The sequence below is a fragment of the Artemia sp. Qi Xiang Cuo genome, chromosome 1 (assembly GCF_049724085.1).
Source record: "Artemia sp. Qi Xiang Cuo chromosome 1, ASM4972408v1, whole genome shotgun sequence".
NCBI lineage: Eukaryota > Metazoa > Arthropoda > Branchiopoda > Anostraca > Artemiidae > Artemia > Artemia sp. Qi Xiang Cuo.
The window spans coordinates 76,376,186-76,397,018 of record NC_142794.1 but is presented as its reverse complement, the minus strand read 5'-3'; the positions used below and the strand labels follow the sequence as shown (position 1 = coordinate 76,397,018).

The window sequence follows — 20,833 nt, the reverse complement described above, 5'->3', positions numbered from 1 at the left end:
CGAAAATCAGCCAAATTTTCTCAGGCGCGTAACTTTTGATAGGTAAAGTTAAACTTGACGAAACTTATACATTTGCAATCAGAATTAAAATTTGATTCTTTTGATGTATCTATTGGTATCAAAACTCCGTTTTTTGGAGTTTCGGTTACCATTGAGCCGGGTTGCTCCTTACTTACAGTTCGTTACCACGAACTGTTTGAAACCTTAAGCAAGTAAAAAGAACGAAAAGTTCATTACTCACAACATTTTATACAAGTAAACTCAATAATATTGCCGAGTATCTGGAAGATACAGCTAGACATTACAATAGTAAAATATTGTAATGACCTGTAAATAAATTTAGAGAGAGTAGTCAATCTGGACTTGTCCCAGTTAAAGGTAGGAACGGGGCCACAATTAGTGATAAGGAAAGAGTTAAAGAGAGATGGACAGAACGCTTTGAGAATGTGCTAAACCAGAATAAAGTTGCAGGAAAGGTATAGAGGAGAATGAAAAGGTTGTGACACCTTGGATGTTAAGGAAGAAGTATTTTGTGACGAAGAATTAGTGACAGTACTAAAAGGTTAAAAAAATAATAAGGCCCCGGGTGCTATTAATGTGATAAGTGAGTTTCTTAAATAAATTAAAACAAAGGGTAATTGTTATGGATGAATTTTCACCGGGATTGAATTGTCTAGAGCCTTCTGTGTGTGGGGGGGGGATTTTTCTGTTTTGGCAGAGCTGGATCTCTCAGTATTGTTCAAAAAACCCTCTAAAATTCAGTTTAAAAAAAACAAGTTTCTTAAACTGAAAGTAAGGAGAAACATTAAACCTTAAAACGAACAGAGATTATTACGTATACGAAGGGGGCTACCCCCTCTTCATCACCTCGCTCTTTACGCTAATGTCTGAATTTTGTCCCGATACTTTAATAACGACTTCTGAAACACGAGAGTCGTTTAATTAGAACAATTAGAAGATTTGTTTAAAGTACTAAAACACTTTAGTCTGAAGAGAGAGGTGTTGAGGAGAGGGGGGTTTTAGTGTGAAGAGCAAGGTTTTGAGGAGAGGGCTACCCCATTCATATACCGGAAAGGGCTGTAAGTTTTGAAAGTTGCCCATATTGTTAACAAATAGTATTTGTCATTGAAATATACTGCAGATCGAGAGATCACCGTTTCAAACGCGGTTGTTCCCCGATTTTTGTCAGAAGTGAAGTCAAGAGCTATGACTATGACATTGAATTTTAACATAAAATAATTAATTTTAACATAAAGTAATTAAGATTTTTGTCAAAAAGTTTTAAAAACAGCTTATCAAACAGTTCTATGTAAGTAGTATCTCTCGTCTGAATTCTACGACTTTATGTTCCTTCCGGTTTTTCTGGTAGGTAAACAGGGGCATTGAACCCTTTCAAAGAGATTTACGCAATTTCTAGTTCAAGGTATATACATGTTTTTTTTTACCGTCTTTTGAATTTGACGACGCCCCCGTACCAAACAGTTTTTTCTCCGATAGATATTATATTATACTGGTCATTACATCTTTCTTTGCCAATAGATTTACGCAATTTCAAAGTTCAATGTCTTTTTTTTTAGTGATAAACCGAAACCAGCATGTCTTGTTTTGCTGTTATGAATTTATTTTTTTGTATATATTGAGGTTTTAAATTAGATTCTTCATCATTTTTGAATAGTTTATTCAACTTAACACTACTGACATTTCTTGTAAACATTTACATAGAAAATGGATAATTCTAAGCAATTTCTGGTGAGTAAAAATTTTATCATTATTACAATAAAAAGAAATTGTCTTGTCATTAAGTTAAGGAAGAAAATCTTTCCTTACACTGTGTGATTACCTCTTTTAAAAAGTTTTGACTACTTAAAACAGACACTAGAACTAAGGTTACTTATGCACTTAGAAGCCTATTGTTTAGGAGCTGAAACCTTTACATAGTTCTCTTATAGGCTGAAATTTACGGTGCAATTTTTATCAAGATCAGTGGGCCCTTTTAGAGTTTCGGTTACTATTAACCTGATTTGTTCCTTACTTATAGTTCGTTACCATGTACTGCTGGAAAATGTATTTCAGTGATATTTTAGATCATGGTAGCCTAATAGTGCTTTTAGTCTTTAGAAGAAGAACCAAAACAATTTAGAATCTATGCTGCTTACCTTAGTTTAATAGCTTAAAATAATTATAAAAAATATAAATTTTTAAAAATGATTATCTTATTTTTCTAATAAAGGAAAATATAAATATTTATTTAATTGAAAAAAAAAAAAAAATTTCCAAGCAACCTCAATTTGAAAAAAATTTTTTTAATGCAAAAAATATGCACATAATTAAACCGGTTTAAATAATAAAAAAACATGAATTCTTAATCTTTATTACCAAAGGACCAAAATTGTCCCAGTCCCCCTGCCAGCTTTTTACCAGAAAGATAAACATCTTGCAACTTTTTTGAAGCACAAGGCTTAGCTTTCGATCGGTAATTTGAGGTTAGAATAAAATGTTGATTCTTTTAATATATTAATTGTTACAAAAGCTTCCTTTTTAGAGTTTCCGTTACTATTAACCTGATTTGTTCCTTACTTATAGTTCGTTACCATGTACTGCTGGAAAATGTATTTCAGTGATATATTAGATCATAGTAGCCTAATGGTGCTTTTAGTCTTTAGAAGAAGAACCAAAACAATTTAGAATCTATGCTGCTGCTTACCTTAGTTTAAGAGCTGAAAATCATTCTAAAAAATCTAAATTTGTAACAATGAGTATTTTATTTTGATAATAAAGGAAAATATAAATATTTATTTAATTGAAAAAAAAAATTTCCAGCCCCCCCTATTTTCACACCGGTGTTTTGATGCTAAAAATTGGCACATATTGCACCGTTTTTAAATCAGAACAATCCATGGATTCTTAATCTTTATGACCCAAGGACCAAAATGGCCCCATTCCCCTGCCAGCTTTTTAGCAGAAAGATAAGCATCTTGCAGCTTTTTCGAAGCAGAAAAAAAAAAGACACAAGTAAGGTTCTGTAAAATTTCATTGCAATCCCAGTTTTTGTCAAATAAAGATTCAGTTGGTCAAAAAAGTAATTGAAACCCCCTGATTTTTAAATGAAGATGTTTTTACACTACTTTATATGCCTAAAATAAAATTACTTATTTTCCAAACCAAAAATGCATTTTGTTACACGATAAATTTTGCCCTTTTTTTTAAGGAAGCGGATACGTGCAATAACCCCCTTCTGAAAAGAAAGCAAGATATAGCGAAGGTGTATTAATGCAAGCTACAAGACCATCAATTATCAAATATGCCGGTAGAATTACACATGATCTGGACCATCCAACAAGCACCCAACTTATAGTGCCAGTGCCCTCTAACCCCAGTGTTAGCTCCACCCAAGCTGGGAGGAAGTTGAAGAGAGAATGGACTGCTTCTCATAATGCCTCAGTTTAGCCTACTGAAGATCTTGAGCTTGACCCTATTCATGTTTTGCCAAGGAGTTCAGATATAGAAACCCAGTCAGAATTTGTAAGTATATACATAATTTTTCTATCCCTATTTTCCAAAGTAAGTTAAATTTTCTCAGGCGCATTGCTTTTGATGAGTAAAATTTAAAATTTGTTTCTAAACTATTTCATTTTATTTTATTAACCAAATTATCGGTATGTAAAGGAATAATTATCACGCATTTCTATAAAAAAAAACCTTACCTTGTAACTTCTAACCAAGACGCATTCAAATGAAATAATTCAGATATTCCTTTTAAACAAAAACTAACTATTTGAAAAAAAAAAAAAAAAACGATTTTCTATTTAACAGTTTGCAAGCACTCTTTAAACGGGTATTATTTTGCTATGCCATTTGCACACACATCCTGGCTCTTATCAGATTACTCCATCGCTATTCAATCCACTTTGAATTCTAAGTGGGCTTCTTCTGAAAGGATGGGTAATTCCGATAAGATATATTAACACACGGAAAGAAGGTTTTTAGTAATCTCCATTTATGTCTTCACAGTGTTGTCAAGAAATATTATGTGGGGCGAACTCATTTCATTGATATAGTTATGTGTTTTCGAGAAAGAATTTGAGGCTTGTCTATGTAAACATTGGGGTTAAGGCTGAGCCTCCCCCCTCGGACAGTTCGTTGATCCTTCGCGCTCAACGTACGCTCCTGGGTCCCAAGGTGCCCCCCGGGAGGGGTTTGGGGGGGGGGGCGCTCAAACGGACCAGCCAACATTTTTAGTTCCAATTCATTGATGTTATGAATGGAGAAAAAAGTTCTTCTAACTAAAAATCATTTATTTAGTCAATGTCAACTGAATCCACAAGTTCAAACAAATCTATTGGCAAGACAAACAGGAAAATACGGATTATTGAGAAAGTTACACCAACGACCGCTAACATATGGGATTCGTGTCAACTGTTCATACAGCATACCACGTCAGTCGAACGATGGTCAAATTTCATTGAGTTATATTGAAGAGGGCCATGCGCTCAAATTAGACCCATATTCTGAATTTTTATTTAAAAAAAATTTTGGAATAAAACCTTTAGTTTTTTTTATCATTCTATTGTTCTAAATTACCCTTCTAAGAATAATAATACATTCTCCTTACAAAAAAAAAACCACCCAAAAAAAAAAATATATATATTTTAAAATTTTAATTTGACATTATTAAATAAAAAAGGCAATGTAACTTTTTTTCTTCTTCTTTTAATTGTTCAGGTGATGGTGGTGGGACATTGACTATGAGAAATTGACATATTTTATCAACTATAAAAAAAAAATGGTAATCTTACATACAAAGATAAACTTTTTTTTTCTACATGTTAAAAATAAAGCCCCACCAGTAACACTATTGCGTGAAGAAGCAAGTATATTGAAAGAAACCATTCTGTCACCACCAGCAAAGTCCAGGGATGAGCCTACACTAATTCTCGGGAATTTGCAATGGCATAGAGGGTTCCTTAATGATGTTTTTGGGGAAATGGCTGGCCTGAAGGACATAACCTGAGATATTGACATGCTTGAGGACCCAAAATGGGCAGATAGTCTTATGGTTGAACATTTAGATGATGTTATAAGTAAATCTTAACCGAGTCCTCATAAGGAAATTCCATCAGAGGACAATACAGGCTGGCTCGATCAATTGTTCCCAAACACCTAGGAACATGTACTAGGGAACCTTATGTCACACCCCCCCAATGTGATTGAACAGACTGGGAGTGGTATTATTGACAATTCCCTGTCACCCTCCTCCATTATTCCACTTAATGATAGTAGTAGATAGTAGTAGTAGTAATACAGCACTACATCATTTTCGAGCGACTATCTTCGCAGACAACTTCATTAGTAGTGAATTGAGTCCTAAAGAAACAGGGACGGGATATGCAAATAGTGCTATGTCCCCGGACTCCCCTAACTTCCGTTTGTTAGAATATACTACAGACGATTTGCAAACATACAGGGTAGATTTTAGCCTTCCCGAGGAAAACGCGAACATTATTTTAACTGACCCCGTGAAAGTTCTCCATAGCTATATCGACAGAGTTCGAGCACTTATTGATATTCATATCCAAACTTGGGGAGGTCGGGGGGGAATTAAAGCATCAGTGAATCAAAAAGTTTATTTAAAAGAGGGGACATCTGGAGACGTTTTTTATTTTCTTTTTTCTACAGGTAACCAGACTTTATAACCAGGTCTAAACGATTTTGAAGACAACTTTTTAAACTGGGTGAATAAATAAATTTAAACTTTTGATACATTTAATGAGAGGGGAGTGGGTCCACAATTTTATATATTGAACGCATGGATCTGAATCTCAGTAGATTTAAAAGAAACTTTATTTTAAGGGGAGGACGAGGTAACAAAATAAAATACCACCCAGATTTGTCGGCTACCAAAGGAGTTCAGGGTTTCACATTTGAAACGGGACTGCAATGTTTTAAATATGCGTTTTTAGCAGCAGCCCATAAGACATTAAATAATGAGTCAACAATGAAAAATCTTGAAAAAACTTGCACGTAACGGTGGAAAAAATTTCTCTAAAGTAAATTTTGATTGTTTAGAGGGAAAGTATCCGGTGGCCTTTAAAGAAGTAAGTATATTCGAGAGAGGAAATGAAAATCATGGGGCGGGGGTGTTTGTTCTCCAGTATGACACTAAATTTATAAATGAGGGGAAAAAACCAAATAAAAAAGGGGTGTTGTACTCAGTGAGGACACCGATGGTGGAAAATGTTAAAAATTGGGTATGGGTTATTTACGAACCTCCCAAAGATGTAAATTCTTATGGTAATTTTTTCCCCGTTACTGCGATAAGTCGACTCCTATGTCAAGGCACGAACAAAGGGGAACGTTTTTATCGCCCCATGTGCCTTTCCTCATTTAGATCTGAGCGAATATTCTCAGACCACGTGAGGCATTGCAAAATTCACGGGAATCAAAGAATTGAAATTTACGCAGAAGGCAAAGACATTTTAAAATTTGAAAATGTCAAAAATTCTCTTCTGCAGTTTGATAAAGTGTCTTTAGATTGTGAAACCAGACTGGCTGAGATATCGAGCTCATCAAGGCCGAATATAGTCAAGGAACACAAACTTGATGCGTGTTCCTATGCGCATGCCCGTCGTGGCGCCAACAATAAAATGCGATTGGAAGAGTTTTTTTACTATGGACGAGGAGGGCAGTATGGAAAAGTTATTGGTTTCTTTAATAAAAACGACAAACAAGGCAATTTCACGATTACGTCAGACCAATTATCCAATAACATTGTCGGATAAAGAGCAACTGGCGCTTGAAAAGGGGAAAATTAGCTGGGTTTGTAGGGGCGCCCTTGCCCCTAAAGACACAGTGCAGGACCACAATCACCTTATTGACCCCAATTCAACGGGGAAAAGTAACTTTCTTGGGTGGGATCACAATTCGTTTAATTTAAAAATTAAACAACAACTTTTTCTACCGGTTTTTATACATAACTCTAACTATGATCTAAAGTATGTGCTACCAGTATTGGCACATCATCAAAGAAATGGAAAAATAGATGATGCATGGGTGATAGACAGCCTTAAGTACAAAATCATGCCTAAATCATCGGAAAAGCTGGTTGTTTTGGACTTTATGGGGAAATTTGTTGAAGCTGGCGTTGAGTACACGAATAAAATTTGCTTTTTAGATTCCTACAGTTTTTTCCCCAAATCATTGAGCGAATTAATTCAAGTGCAGAAAAACGATGACGGCTGCAATGCTTTCCCCTTCTCAAGCAACAATTTCCAAATGATTTATATGATTTGTTAACGGTCAAGGGCATATATCCTTATGATTATTATTGTTCCATGTCGAGAGTCGTCGAAGAGACTATTCCTTGTATTGAATCGTTTTACGACAGTCTTTACGATCGTAGTTACACCTCCGAGGAATACATTTTTGCTTAAAAAGTTTGGTCAGGGGAAAGGTGTAAAAACGGTTTTGACTACTACAGGCTGTATTTGTCAAGTGACGTGTTAACACTGTTAGATATTATGTGTAAAAACACAGATAAAATCTATGAGGAATTTAACCTTGATTTGGGTTATTATTTTTCTTCGCCTAATCTAGTGATGGACCTCATCCTGAAAATTAGTGGGGAAAAAATTGGGATAATCACTGACATTGATCAGCATCTGTTCATCGAGAGGTCAATGAGGGGGGTTTTGTTTTTCACGGAGACCGTATCTTGGAAACTGATCCAACAGGAGAGAAGACGGGGACAAAATCGAATGCAGTTGTCCATGATATGAATTTTCTCTACCCCTCGGCCATGTCCTATTATGCACTACCTTGCAGCAATTATAAATGGCTCAATGAACCTCAAGCTCACCATGTCTCCAACATTAAAAGTGTTTTGGAGAATGGACCGGTTGGGTGGTTTTTTTAAATTGATGGAGAGATACAAGTCGAGCTTCACGATTCAGTAAAGGATTTTGTTTTCCCATGTATCAATATACCTGTGACTAAGGACTCTTTGAGTCCTCGCAATAGACGTTTAGTCGAGGTGGACGGATTGCATTGGGCACCTTCAAAACAAAAACTTATTGCTGACCTTCTGCCGAAAAAAAAACATAGTTGTACAGAAAGTAGCATTAAAATGGATTTGAAAAAACGGTTTCAATGTCACAAAGGTTCACCGAGCACTCGATTTTAGTCAAAAACTATATTTGAAAATATTTGTTAACACTTTTGTCGGCAAACGTTCTGCAGCAGAAACGAAAGCCGAAACAGAAATTTATAAACTCATTTTGAATTCGGCTTTCGGCCAAATGTGTGAGAGTGTTCGCAATAGGAATCGTTTTGACGTCGTGACCGATCCAGAACAATATGATCGAATTATTGCTGATCCCAATTACACTTCCTTTACAATCATTGGCCCGGACATGGTACTTTTGAATAGGAAAAACAGACGCATTGTATTGAATAAAAATAGTGCTGCAGGCAGTGCTATCTTGGAGATCTCAAAAAAGCTCAAGTTGGAATTCTACTACAATGTTGCTAGGGTAAGGTGGCCGGAAAAGGGGCAAGTAGAGGTCTGCTACGGTGACACGGATTCTCTACTGCTCAAAGTAAAAACACCAAATCTAATTGATGATTTGGCGCATGGTGAAATTATCAGTTCACGGATAGACTACACCAATGGGTGGGGTGGTATTTACCATGAGCTAGTAAAACGTCGGGCGCCAATACTGCTTTTTTTTTTTTAATCTGAAACCGGACGCGACTTGATGTCCCGTGGTATGTTTGTAGGTCCGAAGGTGTACTTTATACAAACATACGACGAGGAAATCAAGAAACGTTGCAAAGGAGTACCCACGCGCTATGTGGACAAGAATTTCGACACGGACAATTATAGGACTTGCATTGTTGAGAATGCAAGTCCACGAGCCAAATTGTTGGCAATTCGTTCATTGAACTAAAGGAACTTTATTGTAAATGTTCAAAAAATAGCCATGAGTACCATTTCCAACAAGGTATATGTTTGTCAAGATAGTGTGACTACCCTCCCCCTTGATCACTATTTAACTTCAGACCGGATCGAATGTATTGCCCACAGGGAAAGTCTCGGTTTAAATAAAGTCCTGTAAATTATTTCCTAAAAACCTTTGGGGGGGCCGCGCGGACCGGGGGGAGGGCGCCGCCAGCGCGGGGGGCGCACCGTCACCAAAGTTATCTTTTTTTTTGGACTTAGAGCAGATTTTTTTTTTCAAGTGCTCTCTCTCTAATTTAATGTTTTTTTCTCTGTAAACAAAAAAAGTGTTTTTTCTCTGTGCACCTATGTAAATGTTGTATTTTTTATTATGAATAAATTTAAAAAAGTGTATTTTTTTTCAAGTGCTTTCTCTCTCTAATTTAATGTTGTATTTTTTTCTCTCTAAATAAACCAAAAAAAAATGTTTTTTCTCTGTATCCCCATGTAAATGTTGTATTTTTTATTATGAATAAATTTAAAAAAGTGTATTTTTTTTTAAATGTATTGTTACTTTTATGTGCATATAATAAAAGAAAAAAATATGATTCTTTATTCGTCTTTGTCTTTGTCTTTGTCTTCTTCTTGAAGAACAGAGTAGTAGTAGGGAAAAATTATTTAGTCATTAGACAATTAGGGTCTACAGTTAGTTGTTCAGGTGAACTGTTGAAAGGAACATGTATCAATTTAAAACACCATTCAGATCGTTTCTGTGTGGGCCCTCAATATCGGGCAAAACAACAGTCTTAACTAAAATAATTAAAAATTTTCATAAAATGTTTGTGGAAAAGCCGAAAAAAATCTACTATTGCTATAGTATTTTGCAGGAGTCATACGATAAAATAAAAGCAATTGCTGGTGTCAAGGGATCGGTGCAGATACAGTTCATACAGGAACTTGATGTTTTCAACATTATTGAACCAAACTCTTGTCTGTTCATTGACGATCTGGCTGAATCTATTGAACAATGGTCCCAGCAAATGCTGCAATTGTTCACTATTCGCTCTCATCATGAACAGATTTCCGTTACTCTGGTTCTACACAATCTCTTTCATCAGAGCAAATTTATGCGAACACTTGCTTTGAACTGTACCTCCTATCTCATCTACAGAGTTGTTCGTGATTCTAGCTCGCTAATAACCCTCAATAAACAAATCCATCGAGGAGCCCCTAAATTTCTGCTCTCAGCATACTATCAGGTATCTAATAAACCCTACGGCTATATCCTATTGGATCTTAATCAAAATACATCCGAGGATCTGCTAGGATCTGCGAGGATCTGTCAAAAATATTTTAGTCAATGAAATTACAATATATCTTCCTGAGAGCACTAATAATACCTATTAGTTTCTATCATGACACTGAAGAAACTACATGAAAATAGACATTTGTTTTCAGTTCTAAGCACTTCAAAACCTCCGCTTCGAAAAGCAATGCTCAAACATGGTCTTGACAATGATTTCATTAATCTAATATCTGAACTTTTTTTAAATTTGACCGAGGTTAATGTTCAACTGCCAGATGTATTTAAGCAACAGGAAAAGCAACATCGTTCCATTGTACGTACTTTGGCCTATAAAAAGAAAGGAAATAATTTTAAAAGGAAACGACTTCTTCAGGCGGGCGGTAGCTTTTTCACACTTTTACTGCCAATAATTGCAGGACTTGTAAACAGTTTTCTCTAGATGGCAAAACCCTATAAATTGACTCCAATAGAACTCGCTATCTCACCCGTCGAACACTTTGAGGACAATCTGAGTAAATTCCTCGACAATGAAACTATTGATGATGATAAAAAACTGATTTTATTTCAAGATGCTCTTCGCGGAGTGGAACAAACAATATCGATCACAGTCCACTGCTGCTGCTGTTAATCTCAAAAGAGAATAATCTTCTCAAAAGTCCACTGCTGCTGCTGCTGCTGGAACACACTAAAAGAAGGGGTAATTTTATTAATTTTTTTTTAAATTTGTAAATCTAAGACCCATCTAATAGCGTGAAAAATTAACGCGACTCGTAATCTATATCTTGGACAGCGATCAAATTCAAGTTGAGAGCAATGGGGAAAGGATTATAATTCAAGGCAAGAGCCATAATCTACTTGATTTAATGTATGACATGGTTACAAATCGTAAAGGACTATTATCATTTTACACTCGTCTATACAACTTTCTAAATACATTAAACTTCCCCAAAAGTCTTATTGGCAATAGACAAATTCTAAAAAAATTAAATGAACGTGCATCATCATCATCATCATCATCAACATTAAAATATGAACTTGAAGAAGAAGAAGAAGATTTTAAATCAATTTTGGAAAATACTAGCACACCACTGATAGCTAGACAAAAGCGAAGACGTATCAAGTCAACGTCACCACCACCAGCAGCCAGTATACAAAAGGGTAGCGGACATTACACATCGTGTTTACGTTCAAAATGGCTGAAGTTCTGAAAAGTGTTTATGAAAATATTGGTGAGGCGGGGAGTTTAAGTTCCCCAACCACTCTTTCAAAAGTCACGGGTGTTCGCACTAAAAGTGTACAAGACTATCTACAAAATGAACCAAGTTACACTCTGCATAGAAATCATAGACTTCGTGCCAATCAATATCGAAAAACTAAAGCCTTTTACCCATTGCATATAATGCAAGCAGATATCCTGACTCTAGATGAGCTTCAAAGACGTCACAATACACCGTACAAGTAGATTCTACTTGCAATCAGTGGTTTTAGTCGCTATGCATATGCAATTCCATTGCGATCAAAGAGAGGTGTTGAAGTTGCTCAGGCCATTGAAAGTATTCTCGAAAAGGATTCATATAAAAAAAATTCAAACGGCTCGCGGTAGTGAATTTGTTAATCCTCATGTTGCAAAAGTACTAGAGAAATATAGTACACTGCTCTATCATAGTCACAGTCCTATAAAGGCTGCATTGGCCGAACGATTCATAAGAACTATTCGACTTTTAATTTCAAGATATTGTACATTGAAAAATACGCCGGCTTTTATTCATGATCTGGATAAAATCATGTTGATTTATAATCAACGACCTCATCGATCATTGTCCAACTCTACACCAACGGAAGTTAATCATTCGAATCATAACACAATTGACACCTTTCTTAAACAATATTCCAATGAATCAAAAGCCAAGAAGAAAAAAAATAAATTCAATGTTGGTGATACGGTCCGAATTAGTAGAACAACTAATGTTTTTGAAAAGGGTACTTACTTCTGGTCCACTGAACTTTTTAAAGTGGCAAAAATCCTAGACACTAAACCCATAACTTACCTCTTGCGCGATACCAAAGATGAATAGATTCTCGGCGGCTTTTATGACTATGAATTGCAAAAAGTTAAAAATGCTAGTCAAATCTATGAAATTGAAAAGGTATTAAAAACGCGTACTCGCAGGGGTAAGAAACAGTTACTTGTTCGATGGCTGGGATACAAATCTGATTTTGATTCTTGGATCGGTGTTGAAGATATTGACAATGCCCAATGATTTCTATGTATCTTTCATGTCCAAAGTTTCCGATCCTCTCGACACTGAGCTGAATACAACAAGTGATTTTTGGACAAAAGTCTCCCCCATTGTCAAATTTGACGGTGCATATGAAGTGAATCTTGTTGACTGTATTTTCAAATATAATTATGACATCCTGAGAAAGGATCGTAAAAATGAAATAAAAATTAGACCCTATGATTGGCCGCCACCACCAGGTGATCAAGAACAAATTCAAAAAATCAATTGGACAGATTATCCATATATTGAATTACCCTACGAGGAGCTCACCTGCATGACTGATTTATGTCGTACTATCAATAAAGGAATTCCTGCTCGTAAAAAAGGAGCTTTTCATTTCAACTATTAAAAGGAGGAGTGCAAGATCTACATTAGTTCACCTATTTCCAATGACAAGATTATTCTCAATGATAACTTAAAGGACGTTCTTGGCTTTAAGCTCAATATAATCAATGGTAGAAGTGCTGGAAACACTAATTTCATTTTTGCTGACTACCCACCTGCCTTCTCCACGGACACTTGCATATTTCTCTACGCTTCATTTGTGGAAACATCTCGGGTTGGTAATTCAAATGTTCCCCTCCTACGAGTTCTTAAACGAAAAACGAATCAAGAACATGTTCATCACTACAATATAAAGTATCTTCAGTATATTCCCGTAAACACTTTCTATTTGTAAATCTGTCAGTTTCCGCTAATAACTGAATTACGTGATTCTCTAGGAATTTCAAAACTTTTAGCAGTGATTACATGTCATTTTCGACCCATTGTCAACGACGACGCTACAATAACCTAAGAAATTAACAATAGAAGAATTCTATTTGTCTTTCCCGATATCTAGTGTTATATTGATGCTTTGAGTCCACGTCAAATAGGCAATGGATTGGACTACTACAAGGGTCGTACTACCATGTCTGGCTATGGTCTTGGTAGCTGGTTTGCTAGGTTATTTCGTTCTGCACTACCCCTTGCCGGAAAATATCTTGTACCTGCTGCATCAAATTTTGCTACCTCCACACTATAGGACTGGGGGTCGAGCAAGAATATCAAGGGGAGTGTTAAGGAAAATATTAGATCTTCAGCAAGAGCCGTTGGTGAACAATTAAAATCTCGACAAAATGGGGAGGGATTGAAAAGGATGTGTTTGCGTCATTCACTCATCAGTCTCCACCCAGGCAGGAAGCAAAGGACATCAACAAGGACTTTGAGACATAAAACAACGAAGACCAATAAGCAGCAGAAGAAGAAAAATAAAAAGATTGTTAGATCAAAGAAGGATTTCTTCTCTTAAGATGACTTATCTCCCCCACAAGGAATAATATCCATCAATCAGTTCCTCATTGAATCTATTCAACGCTGAAAATGTTGATGTCAGTGTCAAGTATGGCTACTATGAACAATTTCACCCTCAACAAACTCTCTCAGAAAATATGCACTTTCAAATATTTTCAAATGAAGGCTATTTCACTGATTTGCCATAAAAATTTATTGATTTAAAAGTTACGGTGAAGAAAAAGAAAGATAATACAGCGCTGCATACTGTTGGTGGTGTTTCTGGCGACAAAAGTCATTTTAAAAACCTATTCAAGCAACGAAATTTTTTCATTAATGAGACATTGGTGAGCCCTATAAATAATCTATCAAACTATGCACGTTACATCCACTTTATGATGATGACGCCAAAGGTGTACAAAGAGATGAGAGGACAATCATTGGTCTATGAATATCGAACAGGTGTTGATAATGACGGTGAGTTGACTACTGCAGTGACCCAGGAGTATCATCTAGTTGGAAAATTAAATCATGAGATATTCAATATATCCCAATGGCTACCCCCCAATGTCAAGATTGACATATACTTACAGATGGCCCCATCGAATTTCATTTTGAGAAAAACACTTCCTGCAGCACCCGATGCAAATGTCATTATCACACCGGCAATTCTCCACGTCCGAAAACAACAAGTTATGAGCTCTGTTGCATTGGCAGTGGAGAAGCTAAGAGCCAATGGTAACAACATTAAACTTCTTGTCCCCCATACGATCACACACCAACGTCATATTGCCGCTAGTTCTTGTAGCTATACTGATTCATCATTTATCAAGGGAGAAATCCAATCAAAACTGGCATTGACCTTTGTAAAGAGTGGCAGTGCTGTTGGATCCTGGACCGAATTTCCCCATGATTTTAATTTTTTCAGTCTATCTAGCCTTGTGTGCAAAGTGAATGGTATTCCACTGTACACTCTATCTTTTGATAAAAAATCCTATAGAACTCTGTACGAGTTGACCATGCAATCCCTAGATCATGACTCTCAACTATTTGAAAATGGAATAACCGATTCAATTTTTTCAAAAAATCATGGGGTTATTGTTTTGGATTTGTCAGGCATGCAAGATATGACCATAGTACGAACAGGGAATGTACGTTTAGAGTGTACATTTGCCAATGCTCTGACTGAGAGTATCACGCTAATATCACTGAGTCAATTTGAAACCTATTGGGAAATCACATTCGACGGCAGTGTTCTACTAGACCTAGCACCATGAACACAAACCAAATAATCAACGTATTTAGTATGGATCCATACATGTCCCAGTACAACTCCTATTGCATACCTTCGGACTTCATTGAAAAAATTCCAAGTGTTAACAATACCCTAATCATTGTTAATAGCAGTCCATTGACTTTGAAGACCGGTTATTGGTTAAGCATCTTTCAGACAGCAAGGAACATTGAATTTTTTGATCCTCTTGGCCTATCGTATAAATTCTACGCTCCATACATCAGCAACTTTATCGAAGGCAGGGGGAAAAGCATTATTCAAAATCAACTAAGAGTACAGGATTTAACAACTAAGACATGTGGCTTTCATGCACTACTCTTTTTCATGTTCAGATGTCGTGGCTACACCTACGAGCAGTTTCTCATTATCTACGTTGACTTACCTCAATTGAACGACTTTCTTTTGTAGAATATACTTAAAATTTTTTTTAATATTGTTTTTATTGCCATAATAATAAAATGTTATAAAGTTGTTTTTGTAATTGTTTATTAATAAAAAAAAAATTATATACATGATAAAACGACTTTTCTACTCTTTAGATTTCATCCACTACTAGGTATTTGTCGACAACAACTAGTGCAGGTAGATTATCTGAATTCACAGTGTACTGATCCTGATGTAGTGCAATGTCAGGGTCACATTTTCTACAGTAGAGTGTGACTTCACGCTTGTCATATCTCTTTGTATAGTCAATGATACTATTCTCATTCATTCTATAGAATTCACAGGTTTCAATTTGCCTATTTGAAGCAATTTCACAAACAGTGTCCTCAAGCGTCGAATCACATTCCGTCACAGCCAAATAAAAATCAGTGGGTTTATAATCATAACACCCAGTGTCTTCACAACGATGACGTAGAAACCATATTCTTTTGTTGTTCCAACAGTTGAATCGTTGACCCGTTTCCTCCTCCCAGAACAATCTAAAACCACGACGATACCAATCTCTTAGCACTAAACTAAAATCACGGTTAGGATTCTTTCCAATCATACTGGGATATGTACTCTCCCACTGATTACATTTATCATAATGACAATTGGAGCATAGGTAACCTCTAGGATGAGAGTCACACACCTCTTCAAGACAGGAATTACAACCTTTATTTTGTACAGCATATCCTCTATGCAATTTACATGGGTTACATAATCTACACATTTCATCATACTCATCAATCATTTTGCAATTCTCACATGATGACCAGCTGCCCAGTGTGTAAATACATAACGGACATGTATGGAACATTTTGTCATGTGTTGACACTCTCACTGCCACAATGAAACTGAGTTAGCAACAACAACAAAAAAATTGTCTGAGAGAGAGAGAGAGGAGTAAATCATCCTTGAGCACCATCTTTCTTATGAAAAAAAGTCCTAAATTTCTAAACTAATGTTTAAAAGCATATCCACAATATCATTTTGGCGTGTCGTGATCAATATATCAATAAATTGTGTAAATGCATATGGCCCACGATGTAGAAGCTTCATACAATAGTCAAATGATGGAGAATCAGTTTTCATTATATCGACAAGCATTCCCAGAGAAAATATCTTCCTTTGCATAGACAACTCTAGAAAATCACCGGCTAGAATTAAATGTTTTTCCATAAGAACTAGGTTCTTCATGATTCAATATTTCACGAATACATCCATTTTTTTGAGTCTGAACTCTCTCACGATCAACTTCAGACTAACTAGAATTTCTTTTTTATAATCTAGAAAATATATGCTTGTATACTATAGAAAAAGAAAAAATACCATTGATTTAGAAACAGTTTTATTGATCATAATTACAATAATAATAATATTCACTGATGCATTTTGTTCTCATCATTATATTTCGATAGGACATCTATTGCTGACCGAAGTTTATTTATATGGAGAATATTTACTTTTCCAGCAAAACACAGCTGCTCCTCCTGCTTAAATTTGCTTAATGATATCACGTATCTAGCATACATAGTGTCCCATTCAAGACATAGTCTACAGCCAGCAGTTATTTCCAAAGCTACATTAGGTACTCGTATATCGTTGCTGCTGCTGCTGTCGGTTGCATCATTAATCTCCAATAGTGTAAATGCACCACTCATTTTTTTTTCTCCACTAATATCCTTACATATAAAAACTATTCTCTTTGAATTCAATTCTCTTAATAATATTAATTGTAAAGAAAAATATTCCTTTTATTCAAATCCTAATCACCAATCAAGTTATACTCGTTCCTCTTGGCAAAGGTGTAATGACCTGTAGAATAGGACTACCAGAAAAACCTGTTTGGTACGGGGGCGTCGTAGAAGTATAAGGCTATGTGAGAGGATACTCACTCTCTTTGAAAGGGTGTAATGCCCCTGTAGAATAGAATTACCTACCAGAAAAACCGGAAGGAACATAAAGTGGTAGAATCCAGACGAGACATACTACTCATGTATTTTTGTAATATTTGAAATACAATAAGAAATTAAATTAAAAAAAACAAGTTTTTTTTAACTGAAAGTAAGAAGCGAAATTAAAAAACGAACAGAAATTATTCCGTAAATGAAAGGGGATGTCCCGTACTCAACGCCTCGCTCTTAGTCATCCGTTTTAACTTTTGACTTTTAAAAAGGACACTAGGACTCCAGATTTCCAATTGAATGTACCGCATCCGAAGTTTGTACTATATACGACCACCCTTTCTAGAAAAGCCTCAAATGTTAATAATGGGCAACTACTAAAGCTGGTATATCTTGCCCTGAGGGCCGTGAGGGGGGATATAATCCCCAAAGACTTAATTACCAGATCTTTCTAATATACTTAACAAAATGGCTATCTTAGAAGTTGCAATTGTTGTGATTGGGGAAATGGTGTGTGAGTTGGGGAAATGGATGTGGAGGGGGGGACTGGCTGCTCTTCAATCACTTTCGACTATCAAAAAGAGCACTAGAACTTCTGATTTCCAATCCAATGAGCCCGCTCTAAGGTTTATACGACCGCCCTTTCCATAAAACCTTATATACCCCTGGGTTATTACTTGTAGTCTTTAACCTCAGGGCTGTGGAAGGAGGGCTGTCATCTTCAAAGGCATAATTACTGTACCTTTCAACTATGTTTTACAAAATGGCTATATCAAAATTTTGATTGGATGTATTTGGGTAAATGATGAGCGTCGGGGGTGAAGGGGGAGGATACCCTCCAATCAATTTTGACTATTGAAAAGGGCACTGAAACTTACAATTTCCGATCGAACGAGTTCCTTTCAATGTTTCTACAACAAATTCTTCTATACGAAGTGCCCTGGTCAAAAAAAAAAAAATAATAATAATAATACATTGTGCTCACATCGCTCTTTACTTAGACAGCGCTAATACACTTTCTATGATCAAACAAGATACTGTTTTGAAGCCAGGAATCAAAGATCTTGTCACAGAAGAAGAAAGGTTAAATCTCCTCCGTTTTGTTTAAACTAGTGATTTTTTTTGTCTGCTTAATATATGATCTGTTTAATATATGGTGTAATATTTAATATTTAATGGATCGATTTTAACCACTGGGTTCCAAAAACTCTGATCAAAGAAGCCAGCGAATACAGAAATCAGGCTTGCACTTTTGCACGACAAAATCCCGACTTGTCGCACTTTTTAGGTAGAAAAAAATTCTTTTTCAGCCCCCTTTGTCACACGTTGACAACGTTGTCAGTTGGCAACCCTGCTGGTTCTGAACATCACATTGCTTTGCTAAAGAATAACGAATATCTGAGTTTAGCTGTTTAACTATTGTCTAAGAGAGAGAAAGAGAGAAAGAGAGAGAAACAGAAAGGAGAAAGAAAATTGATAATTGTTGACACAGGCGTTCAATAACATGGCTAAAAAACTTTATCTATAGATCAGACGATGAAAATCAACCGACAGCGTCGTTCAATTGATGATCCGACGGTAATCAGTGGCTCGGTTCTTACCAACCGATATGTTGAGCTGCTGGTTGTTGCTGATCATAAGATGGACTCGTATCATGATCCCGATCTTTCAGATTATATTCTAACATTGATGTCCATTGTAAGTCTAATTATTAGAAATTTTTATTGCGTCATTATTATTGTGTGACCAATTATTTAATCATTATATATTCTAGCAACTTGTCACCCTTGTTAGTAGTAACTGATACTATATAAAACGGATTTTTGTTACAGTTAATTGAAAAATAAAGAAAAATAAAGAGCTAAATTTAAACAAACATGAGCAGAAATAGAACCGAATAAAATTATAAGTTAAATTAAAGTGATGTCACTATCAATGAATAAATAAGACCAAAAACCGAACATAAATTGCAATAAATAATCAATTCAAACCTAAAACAAATAAATATTACCACAAACAGAAGTAGGAATAACGCCCCTTAAGGCTTCTAAGGCCATTGCACCATTTGCGCTTTACCGAAAACAAGTTTTATTTCGAGCAGAAGCCACAAAATGAACAAAAGAAAGACAAAGTTACATAATAACTAAGTTTACTTAAAATACGTAATGAAAGTAAATTGACTGATCAGTATATGACGATATTCATTCCTGAAATTTTAAGAAATTTTGAATTTATTGGCGTATTCGAAGAAAAATATTTACAAAATATTTTGTTTTATTTCTTCCAACCAAGAAAATTCTATGCCAATCAGTTTAAAACTATAGATTACTCTTGCATAACACTTGTTGGTTTTGGTTTCTCGTAGCAAATGACCGCAGAATGGTGTGTTCCATCCCTAAACGTATAGTTAGTTCATATAAAATAAAAGATTTTTACAGATACTGTTTCAGAAACCTCGTAGGATTGAGTTGAATGCGCCGGGGAATTCATTTTTTATCTTTTAAATCAATTTGAGGATGAAACAATCTACCCCCAATGAGAATACATCTCGATGATATATTCATCGACATCTACAGGTCCTCTTCATCTACAGGTAACTGTAGATGAAGAGGGAGAGGACAAGGTTGCTAGAATGTCGGGAAAAATTCTCATATTGGGAAGCTGCAATCCGAAAATGCACTTTTTATGTTTCAGCCCATGTCCCTGGAATATTTTTCAATGCAAATGACATCAAACCAATCGTCATTGAAGGTAAAGTGAATAAACTGCTGTTTTTGTTCCATTTTTGACGGCTGTAACAATTCTAGCCCGAATTAGGAAAAAATTTTATATGTCCAAAATATATGAGATAAAAATCGGGTTAAAGGAGCGTAAAAACTTTATAAGAATCCATCAGCATCCCAGGTATATTCACATGTAGAACTGCACTTCATCCTCAGGCAAATTATTATGTTCAGTATGATTAACTTGCTACAAACAAATTAAAACAACAAGTAAAAATAGAAAATGATGTTGAAAATTAAAGTGAAGAGAGTTTTTTTTTAAGTTTTAGGGACCCACTACTCTACCTCAATCCCTAATGTAACTTCAGTTTTACTGGAAGCTTATTATGATTTAAAAAATTTAGGTATTTAGTTTATGGTGCTGTTTTATTTACCTATACTTTTTTAAAACAGCCAAGTTGAAGCTTTTATGGTGTAAAGCAAATGCAACTAATGGATCAATTTGTTCTTAAAACATTATGACAAAAAGTAAACTTAGAGTAATGAGCACGGTATTACAGGTGGAGGTCGGGTTTCAAGTTTCACTATCACAGTTCGCCTCACGGGAACCGTGACTGCAAACGGCACTGCAACCTTGACAACTTAAGGAGTGGCCCTCGAGGAGATCATAGCCTAGTAAACGACACATCAT

The 20,833-nt window shown here is 35.7% G+C and overlaps 1 protein-coding gene across 1 annotated transcript in view; it reads left to right on the top strand.

The window, feature by feature from the left end:
* Nucleotides 1–20,833, top strand: part of AdamTS-A (ADAM metallopeptidase with thrombospondin type 1 motif A) — a 646,314-nt gene that overhangs the window by 193,385 nt on the left and 432,096 nt on the right. The window contains exon 5 of the mRNA XM_089091831.1: nt 18,948–19,117. Coding sequence (XP_088947957.1) covers nt 18,948–19,117 — 170 coding nt within the window. The remainder of the gene's footprint in view (nt 1–18,947; nt 19,118–20,833) is intronic.